This window comes from Sebastes umbrosus, chromosome 3 (genome assembly GCF_015220745.1).
Source record: "Sebastes umbrosus isolate fSebUmb1 chromosome 3, fSebUmb1.pri, whole genome shotgun sequence".
Classification (NCBI taxonomy): domain Eukaryota; kingdom Metazoa; phylum Chordata; class Actinopteri; order Perciformes; family Sebastidae; genus Sebastes; species Sebastes umbrosus.
Window position 1 is genome coordinate 16,409,357 of NC_051271.1, and position 12,240 is coordinate 16,421,596.

Consider the following 12,240-nt stretch of genomic DNA (forward strand, 5'->3'; position numbering starts at 1 on the left):
TAATCGTTTCAGCTGTACTTGTAAACTGTTGGGGTAACAAATCATATTTTAAAATCTTTAAATGTTTTGCCTGTAAAACTCTTAATTTTTTAAGTAACTAAAGCTGTCAGATAAATGTAGAAGAGTAGAAATATAAAGTATAAAATGCAAATACTCAAGTAAAGTGCAAGTAGCTCAAATTTGTACTGCAGTAGTACATTCCACCACTACAGTGGTCTCCTGGTATAAACATGTGTTTACCTCTCAGAACACCACAGTCCTGAGATCACCAGTGTTATAGTTCAGCAAAATTAATAAATGAAACTGTGCAACAATGCTGTATATTTATATACTCTTTAATTATCAAGCTGTGAGTAGCTGTAGACTGAAGGGTACATTATATTATCTGGAACAAGCTCCCAGAAACCTGCAGGACCAACTCCAACTCTGAGTTCTCTTAAATCAAAGCTTAAAACTCTCCTGTTTGCTGCTGCCTTTTATTAAACCAGATAATGATCTTATACTGCACTAGAGCTTTTACTCTTGTGTGTTATACTCTATTTTAGCTTTTATTTTTAGCTTGTTTTTATTTTCTAATCTTTAATGTTTTCATAACTGTTTTAATTATGTCTTAATGTTCTTTTGCACTTTGTCTTAATGTTCTTGAATGTTTATGTAAAGCACTTTGAATTGCCCTGTTGCTGAAATGTGCTATACAGATAAAGCTGCCTTGTCTATAAACAGAGGATGGATATAAATTTACACTTTTATTAATGATTTAAAAATAGCAATCTTCCAGACTGATGTTTAGTCTCAGTTACAAATTAATGTGGGGTCAGGAAAAAGACGCAGATTATCATCAGACACGTTAATTTAGGAAATAAACATCAGGACAAACATGTGTAAACAAACCTCTTCTGGTCTGTCTTCTTCATTGTTACTCCCAAATGATTCCGGCGTCACTCCAAGACTGACTTCCGGTTTGTTCTATATGTTAAAACAAGTAATTTATCAGGTTAAACTGCAGCGATTACACGACTTTCTGCCACTTTACCAATAACACGGGAGTTATTACACACACACGTTCTCACGTTTTACTTACCAGCACACGACCCGTCCTACTGTGAATTATCTCCCTAAAGGAACACGGTCACAGCGGCACAATGGTTCCTTTTAGTTTTCATCGATAAACGTTTGATTTGACACCAACGAACTGAACACTTCAGGGAGTAAAAAAAAAAATACGTGTATGTTTTTTTTTACTCTACGTATTTATCATTAGTTATATTTTTTAAATGTTTTGTGAGAACTTGTGCAACTTTGAAATCTGTCACTTCCGGTGAGCCAAAGATGTCAAATGTTTTGAGATAACTCCCCTCCGCTGAATTCTGAAGAAACCGTTTCGGTTTTGATCACAATAACTGCTCGTTCTGTGATGAACACATTGAAACTACAGGCATTTATTTTATGAATGTATTTTTTGCTAATGCTTTCTGATATGATTTGCATTATTGGTTGTCCACTAAATTTGTAAATCTTTCTAATCTAACAAATAAAAAAATAAAAAAACTTGTGCAACTTTGAAATCTGTCCTTTCCGGTGAGCCAGAGACGTCAGGAGTTTTGTGAGAACTTGTGCAGCTTTGAAATCTGTCCCTTCCGGTGAGACGTCCAATGTTTTGGGTTGTACCCGCGGCGTGAAGCTTCATCAGTTCAGAGGCTAGAAAACACCTCAAAAGCTCCACTTTAAAACGTCACAGGTGGCTTTATCTTTATATCTTTCTTTGTCAGTTGTACATTTAGGACTGTTTTTCACATTTGGGGTATAAATTGTAGAGTACAGTTAACGTTATCGACTACCTAACGACGTGCTGTGATGGGAGGAGACGGAGCTTCGATGGGAGGAGATGACCAGACGGAGCCGGAGGACGCGGTGGGCAGGCGGGTCTTCTGCGACGAGGAGCGGGCCACGGTGCGGTATGTGGGCCCGGTGCCACCGACAGCAGGTAGGTTCACATCCTGGAGGTGTCAGATGATACGTTTCTCCCTCACTCATCCAGAGACAGAGGTGGAAGAAGAAGGAGGCCACTCAGTTACAAGTAGAAGTCTACAGAAGCATCAAGTAAAAGCCTTAAAGGTGACATATTATAAAAAAGTGAGATTTTCATGTTTGTTATTATAAAGCAGGCTTAATATAAATACTGTGAAAGTATCTAAACACTCAATCCACAGGGAAATACACACAGCCCGTATTCAGAAACTCTGCATTTGAAACAAGCTGTCAGGATTTCTGCCCATTTGTGATGTCACAAATATACAATATTTAGACCCTTGACACAATTTTAAACGCAAACATTCTAAATGTCTCCCAGTTTATTTCCTGGTTGCAGTGTATGTGAATGTCATCAGCTGACAGGAAGTAAACATGGACCCGAACTGTTGCCTAGCAACGCAATTCTGTTGCAGTTCCGTTGCAATTCCGTCAAAACGGAGCGTTTCAGACAGAGGTTAAATACAGGTATATTCAGACAGACAGTATGAGGAAAATAAAGGTGTTTTTTTTTTTACATTACAGCATGTAAACATGTTCTAGTAGAAACACAAAATACAAGTATGAACCTGAAAATGAGCACAATACGGGTCCTTTAAAGGTTACATGTTATGCCCATTTTCAGGTTCATACTTGTATATTGTGTTTCCACTAGAACATGTTTACATGCTGTCATGTATCAAAAACATTTATTTTCCTCCTAACTGTCTGGCTGAAGTTACCCTGTATTCACCCTCTGTCTGAAACGCTCCGTTTTTAGCACATTTCAATGGACTTGCATTGCTAGGCAACAGCTTGGGTCCACGTTTACTTGCTGTCAGCTGATGATGTCATTCACATACACTGCAAGAACTAGGCCTATGGAAGGCAGCAGGGTCTGAAATGAACCTTTTTCCTCACCTGTCACTGTGGCAGGTCACTGAACATTTCTACCAGCCACTCATGTTTTTTGTCTGCCACTTCTGAAATCTAGGTAGAACACTTTAAAATTGTAAACACTGAGTCAGTGGTACCAGACCGTAGAATTATGGAATATATCATGTAATCTTAATGCATGACTATATTTAGTAACGCTTCATTTTACAGGTCTGCAAATTTCATGGTAATTAGGTGATAATTAGAAAGTAACCTATTTGAAATTTCTTTGGAATTACTGCCAAATTATTCCAATATTTACCTCAAAATTTATCAAAAAAATTACCTTATTATAAACATTATTTAATAATTCGATACTAAAATAGCATCTAATGGTTAAAATAGGTCCCTTAGGCTTGAGAAGCGGCTGCTCTTCATCGGAGGTGGAAAACCAAAACTAAAAGAAGACACTTCTGATCAGACACAAATCTCACCATTGTGACTTATTGTCTACACAAATGTATCCCGGTAGCTGATGTCATTAATGTCATGATTCAGGGAGTTTATCAAGACATTTTAAAGAAGTTATTTGCTAATTATTTACCAGCAGACATGGAAATAAAGTAGATCAATTAACTTTGTATTCTTTTCCTAGAAATGTGTTAAATTAATTACCAGCTATTGAGAAATAGTGGAATATAATTATTATAATGTTCTATAATTGTGTGTGTTTTGTGTGTTCAGGGCTGTGGCTCGGCGTTGAGTGGGATAACCCTGAGCGAGGCAAACACGACGGCAGCCACGAGGGAGTCCAGTACTTCACATGCAGGTAATTCAGAGTTGTTACTGTCATTTTACATTGACATTTAAACTACAAGCTGAAATTTGGCAAGTTATTATCCTCTCACACAAGTTCCATTGTAGTTCAGAAATGCAATATATGCACATTTCTGAATGCTCAGTGCATTCAAATTAAAAAAATGTTATCCAATAGGAGACTTTTTTTTTTTTTTAAATGTTTGTTAGACTAAATAAGAAGTCTGATGACAAGTGATGAACTAGTTTTTGACATTTGATAGATTCAACAAATAGAAAAAGAATCAATAGCTCAATCCACAATATGGATATGAAAATATCTGAAATAAGTAAATGTTGTGTCCCTGATGGTTTTCTCTCCACTCTCTCAGACACCCAAAAGGAGGCTCCTTCGTCCGTCCAGAGAAGGTGAGCTTCGGAGTGGACTACCTGACCGTAGTGCAACAGCTGTACCAGATCGACTCCGAGGAGGTGCTGAGTGAGACGATCTCCATCTCCTCCAAGAAACTCAAGTGGGCGGGCTTCGAGGAGCGCAGGTACGATGCTCATCAGACAGTTTTTGCACGATCTGTTTTAATCTCTCCTGGGAGGTTATCTGAGGATTCATACTGCTGCTGTTCTATATATTCAGACCTCTGCAGATAGTCAGGGTACTGAGCAGCTGCAGGTGGCCGGGCAGTAGACGTAGCAGGCAAAGAGAAAGGAAGAGCATGAATTAATAACAGATTCTCCAAAGAGTTAAACAGGATAGAGGTCTTCACAGGTCCAAATTTGAAACTCAGCATCAAAATGTGTGTAGATTTAACCCTCCTGTTGTGTTCCGGTCAATGTTCTCTCTCTGAAAAATGTAGTTATTTAATCTGATTGTTTTAAGATTCCATGACTTTGTCCACACAGTGCATCTGAACACACTTAATAAGGTTTGATAATTTGATAAATAGACACACAGAATATTATCCAGACCAAGAGACAACCAATGGTTATGTACTTTCTTTACTAATAAAATCATACCGGTCAGTTTGACTGGCAACACAACAGATGTTATGTTGAACAACTATTTAAACATTTTAAATGGCTTCAAAACAGTTGTCCTTCTTAAACTTTGACTCAAATGTTTCTGTGATTAGAAAGCACAATATGTTTCTTCTGAGTATTTGTTATAGTCAAAATATTCCATACATTTTTAAATGAGTTATATGAGATCAGGTCAATGAGGTCTACAGCCCATAAATTACAAATAGAAGTTCAAAACTTGTAATGCTCACAAGAACACAAGTTGATAAAAACATCTAACACAACATTAGGTGATAATATATGTATTACTATGAATTTTTAATCAGCTATAATAGGGCGGTCATTTTAGACCAGGAACACAAAAGTAATTAACATGAAACAAACACAACAGGAGGATTAAACAGGTTCCTGTTTCAGTGTCACATGCACAATAATGCAGCCTATAACAAGCTGGAATTAACAGCTGCAACACGTTGCTTTAGTAAAGCTCTTCTTCAAACTTCACAATAGAAATAGAAGGTTAGTCTAGGGTTAGCTGTGTTGGAATATCAACTGGACATACTATGGGCTGACAAATTACAGTTACAGAGTAAAAACATAATGAAAATACAACATAGACAGTCAGTATTCTCCACAGTATTCTCCCCTGCCATGCTAAACTGTGGGGACATTGACTAAATGGAAGTTTGAATAATTTATTCTTCTTTTGGTTCCAAAACTATTTCAAATGTAAATAATACATTTGGCGTCTGATTTATAATTTTTTTTTTATCTCTGTTAACGTAGTTATTATCAAAGGAAAGAAGAAACACGAGAATGTAACAGCTGATTACAAACTTTTAACGTTATACTTAATTTATCAAATGACCTATTATTGTACAGATTATTCCATCTGGCTTTTATTTGGTTTGTTGGCCATTAGTTGAGGCTCTTATTTAAATCCTGGCTTTACTTGGAGACTTTATGTCACAGCTTTTGCACTATAAGGTCAAAAATCATGGATCATATTCTAGCAGTGTGGATAGAGATCTGTGTAACTGGAGAGGAGAAGGTAACATTATTAAATAGGTCAGGGCTCAGGGATCAATTTGTTTTTTTAATTTTCTTTTTTCTTTTGTCTTGACAGTTTCGAGAGTCTTCCAACAGTGTTGCTGAGTCACAGTGAAGTGAACGGGCCCGGTGATGATGGAGAAATCAGGAAAACAACGCCAAGTATCTTTTTACAGTCCCATCAGGCCTCATCTGGCTGTACAAACAAAATACTTCCTGATATGAATTCATATTTTAGACGTTGCTGGTAGTCTGTATTCGTCATTCAAAAAGGGAAACTGGAAGACCGAGGACTGCAGATATTCAAGCCGTTGTTATGATACGTACATGAAACAAACTGTCCCGACCGCCGACTGTCGGCTTGGTGTGTCAGGGCCTTAAGACTGTTGCCTCTGTCAGGTTGTGATTGTTGGTGACTCTTGGCAGTGTGAATAAGTCTGTGCTCAGTGAGTCCTTAACAGCCGTGATCAGACGTGCAGAGGTTGGACCTGAGTAGGACTCTGCTGTCCTGCTGGGAGGACGTGGCTGCCATCACTCAGCAGCTGGACAAACTGAAGGAACTAGAGCTCAGGTACAGAGTCCGCTGACTGTGTGTGAGTTTTATTCTCTCCTTCCACTGAACGCTTCATCTTGTTTTATATTTTTAGCAACAACACACTGCGTTTGCCCTCTGACCTCTCCGCTCACTGCCAGGCTTTCTGCAGCCTCAGAGTCCTCGCCCTCAGCAGCTGTGACCTCACCTGGCCACAGGTACACCTTTCTGTACTGAACAGCACACACAGTGTACACATGTCTGCGTTCACCTGTTCATCATCATCAGGGTCACTTTAGAAATCCTGTTACATTTCCACCTTCAGAGGAAAAGATTGGAAAGAGTGTTTTGTTTTTTTATTGGTACTCAAATATTTGTTTCTAAATACATTATTAATATACACAAATATTTATATTATATAAATAAATAAGAGTAAATAAAACATTTATATAAAACCTAAATATTCGTATTTACACATATTCTCTATTATGTGTACAGTATGTATAATTGCAATTTCTATATAGAAAATATAAATTATACAAACTATTGAAAAAATCTAAATCAAAATATATAACCTGTACATGATATGTACAGGTTTATATCTGTATTTAATTAATTTACATACTGAAATTAAATTATTAATCCATTATTATAATTTATCATTAATTAAATTAATATTTAATTAAAATAATAATAAATAATTATTTATTCATTGATATAATATATATGTAAAAAAGCATAGATATGTATATTACCAGTATTTATGAATACTGTGTATTTAATTATGCATGTATTTGTTTGGGGTAAAAAAAATATGTAGGTATGTATTATATTTGTATGTTTACATATTTAATTAATTGGAATGTATTTGCTTATTTATGTACTACAATATTTATTAATTATTTATCTGTCTTCTTACCTTCCACTACACATCACATTAACCTTTTTTTGAAAGAATAAATATCTTTTATATTATTGATACATTTTTATATTTTCTCAATTCATATTATTTATCTCACACAAACAATTCACGTGAGAGTTGAATCACTTAAAGTTCTCTTTAAAGAAGTGTGATGTTGATAAATGCGACATACTGTATAACTGTAAACAAGTTAGTTTTAAATCTCCTTTTTCTCTTCCTGTCAACTGTCAAAATAAAAGCGTTCACAAACTAGTGGTCATTTTGGGGAACGCTCTACTCTTGTTTCCTGTTTGTGTTTAATGAATAATTCTACCATGTGTATATTTTATTTCTTGTGTGTGTGATTCATCACTCTGCTGGTTTCTCTCCAGATCCTGGAGTGCGCCCCCATGTGGCCACAGCTGGAGGAGCTGCTTGTAGATGAAAACAACATCACTGAGCTGCAGAGGTAACGCTGTCATTTGTTTCCTTCATTCTGATTTATCTGACATTCAGGTGTCTGTGCTCACTTAGTGTAACTCCTGTATGTGTTTGCTGTTTTAAAGGCCTGAAGGAGTGCTGCAGTCCCTGAAGAGTCTCAGTCTGTGCTGTAATCCTTTAGAGCAGCACAGTGTGCTCAGTTTAGCTGCTCTTCCCAGGTACGGTACACAGCGACACACTTTCACAAGACTTTGATCAGTTTAATATCACACACACTACCGTTCAAAAGATAGTAATCAGCTGTTATAATAACAGACATAAAAACAGTTTTGACCCCAAAAGAAGAAGAATTTAATGATTCAAACTTAAAACATTTAGTCGATGTCCCCACTTTGCTGAAGCAACACTTTGTCTGTTAATTCCAGCTTGTTATAGGCTGCATTATTGTGCACTTGACACTGAAACAGGAACCTGTTCCTATTTCAATCTGCACACATTTTGATGCTCAGCTTCCAGTTTCTTCAGAATAAGAACCAGACAAGGAATTTGACTTGGTGATTTGGGGTAAAACAATAAACAGTGCAAAGTAAAGTAGAGCTGTCAATCGATTAAATTATTTAATCGCTTTTTTTATCAGTTCGACAAGTATTTAATTCTCTTATCAACATGGGAGTTGGTAAATATGCTTGCTTTATGCAAATGTATGTATATATTTATTATTGGAAATCAATTAACAACACAAAACAATGACAAATATTGTCCAGAAACCCTCACAGGTACTACATTTAGCATAACAAATATGCTCAAATCATAACATGTCAAACTGCAGCCCAACAGGCAACAACAGCTGTCAGTGTGTCAGTGTGCTGACTTGACTATGACTTGCCCCAAACTGCATGTGATTATCATAAAGTGGGCATGTCTGTAAAGGGGAGACTCGTGGGTACCCAGAGAACCCATTTTCAGGTCAAAGGAACCCCTTTGAATATGGCCATGCCAGTTTTTTCTTGCCAAAGTTTAGTGTAGAATTTGGAGCGTTACTTGACCTCCTTCATGACAAGCTAGTATGACATGGTTGGTACCAATGGATTCCTGAGGTTTTCTAGTTTCATATGATGCTAGTTTCACTTAAGCTTTAAAACTGAGACCGGTAAAACCAAAAAATGACAAGTAGCGTTAATGTGTTAAAGAAATTAGTGCCGTTAAAACAAATTTGTGTTAATGTTTTATAATCACGTTAACTTTGACACCCCTAATATAAATATATATATATGTATGTATATGTGTATGAAATTGTAAAAACCAATGAGAGCAGGCTTCACATGTTTGTCTTACTTGAATTTACACGTTTTAGTCATTTGTGTTGAGTTTGTTTTTTGACCTAGTGATGTTTCTGTTTTTTATGAACTTTAACACCAGAAATAAACTTTGTATTGTTGTTTGTTGTTGCAGACTGGAGCAGCTGCATTTGTCCAATACCAGGACTGTCTGACATTCGATTTGATGACACCCCTCCCGGTAAAACAAATAACATATTTTAACAACTCCGTTTAACCACTTATTACTTGGCATTCAAATCCTTAGTTTATATGTATCTTTTTGTTTAAAAAGCTTTTTATTAATGCTATCACACTGTTTTATTTCCAACACATCTTATCTGTTTTATTATTATTATTGTTTTTAAGATGTTTGACATATGTTTTAATCCTGGTTCCACCTTGTGAAGCACTTTGCTTTGAAAAGTGCTGTATAAATAAAGTTTATTATTATTATTGTTTACATTGAATGTTTTTTATGACATTATATTAAATAAGAGAAGCCTGTGTTTTGATCTAATATTGATGCGTATTGAGTGTAAATGTTGAATCTGTCCTGTAGGAAGTCAAACAGCCATGTTCCCAGCACTGCAGATGCTCAAGCTGGACCAAAACAACATCACTGAGGTCAGTGTGTGTTTCTGCTCCGACACGAACACAATGACCGTCAACATACTACATAAAACAACATGCTCAGAAGATATTCAGTTATCCAGCTGTTAAATGTTAGACTGGAAACTGTATAACTATGTGTTAGGGGAGGATGAAGGGGTACGGTACGGCCTTATTTTGGCACAAAACCAAGCTGCTGAATGTTCCCAAATATTATTCATTGTTTACAGCGCCAGCGTATCACTATGCTAGTTAAAGCAGAGGAGAAAGACTGGGCAGGGCAGCATGCTGCATGTCCCTCTCCTCATCTGTTGCTTTTCACTGTCATCTAACTCTGGGAAGTTTGGGATTAACAAATCAAATCAAAGTCATACTTTATATGAGGACGGGGACTTCAGGGACACACTTGGGATTTGGGATGGAAAAACCAGGGAAAAGATTATTCCAGCCAGAGAATGGGTTCAGAGAGGATACTTTAATTCTAATGCAGGGAGATAACAACAGTGAATGTGTGTGTGGTTCTGCAAATTAATAAAGAGTAGTACAAAGTGTCGTATAAAATTAAAACAATATTATTTCTATTCTATTTTCATAATTTTAATGTCTCTACCAAATGGTCCGTGTTGAACAATAAAAATATTATAAATATGCATACTATTATAACTATTTACTATTTACTTACTTACTTATTTATTTATTAAACTTTTTCCCCGGCTGCTTCCCAGAGGAGCATAAATTGAGCGATGGACATAAATGGAAGTTAGAAAAATCCACAGATTTTGAGAGCAATCTCAAACTTTTTCCCATCAAGGACCTCCAGAATAGATGTCCAACAGACCACAGACCATGGATGTATAAGAGGTTGTGCACTGCGTGTTAGTAAATAGCCTACAACTACATTCAATTCTGTTTATGTCATGCTACTAGCTCTACTAGCTACTGGCCGATAGCAGTAGTTTGAGAACAGAGATGTTAATACATCCACCACGCTACAGGCTTACAGCATACAGCCCATGGGTGTATTATAAGATAATAAAAGTGATGAATTACAGCCAATATATCCATTATCACAACTGCATACAGCTAGTCGGAAGCTGGCAGAACCGGATATGTCAAATGAACGTGCAGGGTGGTGCAGTCCCGTGGGTCTGATGCACGTTCTTTATGCTGAGGAAAATATTTGGATTTGGCTATTAGTTAATTTTACAACTTTTAGGACATAATGATTTAAATGAGGGTTATTTAAGTGTTCGTATTGGGAAGTTGATTTACCTAAAAAAAAAATGATGCTCTGATTTACAGACGTCTTTTTATATATCCATGGCTGTGGACTTATTGGCGTTTTCAGTCCAAAATGGCGGCAGCGCTACCGCAGCGCCATCTAGCTGCCAATGTCAAAAAAACACCAGAGTTTCACCTCTTTGCTTTTATACTCTTTGACGGCAATGTGCATGTCCCTGAGCTCCCCGGACATTAACACAAGACTCTTTTCTGTTGGTAGCCAGGACTTTCTCCACGGCTACACTGTGGTCACTGAGTCTGTACTTGGTCAGGATCTGTCTCTGACAATAAAGAGATACTCTGCCAATTTATATTGGTTTAGGGCCAGATAGCAATCAAGTAAGCAGTGCTGGTGTGAGGTTGAACTCTCTCTCTCTCCTCTCTCTCTCTCTCTCTCTCTCTCTCTCTCTCTCTCTCTCTCTCGCTCTCTCTCTCTCGCTCTCTCTCAGTGGCGTGTGGTGAATGAACTGGCGAAGCTTCCCAGTTTGGTTAACCTTTCGTGTCGCGGCAACCGACTAGTGAGCAGTGATGGAAACCCCAAAACAGCTACTCAGCAGATCATCGCAAAACTGGGACAACTGGTCACCCTCAACAGCTGTCAGGTGAGCTGAACCTGTGTTTGGCTGTTGGCTGTGTGCGTGCGTGCGTGCGTGCGTGCGTGCGTGCGTGCGTGCGTGCGTGTGCGCACGCGCATGCTGACCCGTTGCCATGGTTTCCATCAGATCCACCATGATGAGAGGAGGGGGGCAGAGCTCGACTACATCAAGATGTTTGGAGTGGAGTGGCTGAAGGCAGGTGGGGGGAGTCAGCCCAGCACCGAGTTCACCTGTCAGCACCCTCGTTACCTGAGTCTCATCGACAGTAAGTCCCAGCTGTACTGGCCGATGATTTAACCTTTTCCACTCCCCAAATTGTAAAAGTGTATAAGGGCTTAGAACATTGTGATATAAATATATGATGTCCATTCCTATTTTCTGTTGTCTCATAAGTTGCTGCAGCAATTTTTGGGTCGATACCATTTGTTACACAGATTTGGTGCTAAATTTAACTATTTTTTACCTCTCCAGAATTGATAAAAAATTATCAATAATTCCTCCATAATACCACATTAAGACACCAAGACCTTGTGGAAAACCATAGAAAAAGCCGTGCTGTGATTTGGTATCAAAAACTTTTGACATTTAGAGATTTCTGCAAGAATTGCATTTTTCGGCGATTGGATGGCGAGCACTTCTGTTCTGGGAACTGCTCAGAAACCCCCTTATTGTCAATCTAGCTAGGAAAGCCATCCATCCTCTATATGCTCTAGGTCTCGTAGTTTGTGGTTGTAAAGTTTCATAAAGCTGTGATTATCCTAGAGGTCACCACGGGTCATTTTATACAGGGAGGTCAGT

At 37.6% G+C, this 12,240-nt stretch overlaps 2 protein-coding genes across 2 annotated transcripts in view; both read left to right on the forward strand.

The window, feature by feature from the left end:
* The first annotated feature begins 1,657 nt into the window (after positions 1-1,657).
* The window catches only part of LOC119485958 (tubulin-specific chaperone E-like), an 18,106-nt gene continuing 7,523 nt past the window's right edge, over positions 1,658-12,240 (forward strand). The window contains exons 1-8 of the mRNA XM_037765825.1: positions 1,658-1,984; positions 3,628-3,712; positions 4,071-4,235; positions 5,840-5,925; positions 6,235-6,334; positions 6,411-6,513; positions 7,589-7,665; positions 7,763-7,855. Coding sequence (XP_037621753.1) covers positions 1,855-1,984; positions 3,628-3,712; positions 4,071-4,235; positions 5,840-5,925; positions 6,235-6,334; positions 6,411-6,513; positions 7,589-7,665; positions 7,763-7,855 — 839 coding nt within the window. The 5' untranslated portion in view covers positions 1,658-1,854. The remainder of the gene's footprint in view (positions 1,985-3,627; positions 3,713-4,070; positions 4,236-5,839; positions 5,926-6,234; positions 6,335-6,410; positions 6,514-7,588; positions 7,666-7,762; positions 7,856-12,240) is intronic.
* Positions 9,516-11,754, forward strand: LOC119485957 (tubulin-specific chaperone E-like). The gene is made up of 3 exons (XM_037765824.1): positions 9,516-9,580; positions 11,296-11,448; positions 11,569-11,754. Exons 1-3 carry the CDS (start codon positions 9,530-9,532, stop codon positions 11,737-11,739), a joined length of 375 nt encoding a protein of 124 aa, XP_037621752.1. The 5' UTR covers positions 9,516-9,529; the 3' UTR covers positions 11,740-11,754.

Coding starts and splice junctions, on each gene's coding strand:
- LOC119485957 (XM_037765824.1), top strand. CDS start 9,530: ATGTTCCCAGCACTGCAGATGCTCAAGCTGGACCAAAACAACATCACT. Junction 9,581..11,295: donor ACCAAAACAACATCACTGAG/GTCAGTGTGTGT, acceptor GCTCTCTCTCAG/TGGCGTGTGGTGAATGAACT. Junction 11,449..11,568: donor TCACCCTCAACAGCTGTCAG/GTGAGCTGAACC, acceptor GGTTTCCATCAG/ATCCACCATGATGAGAGGAG.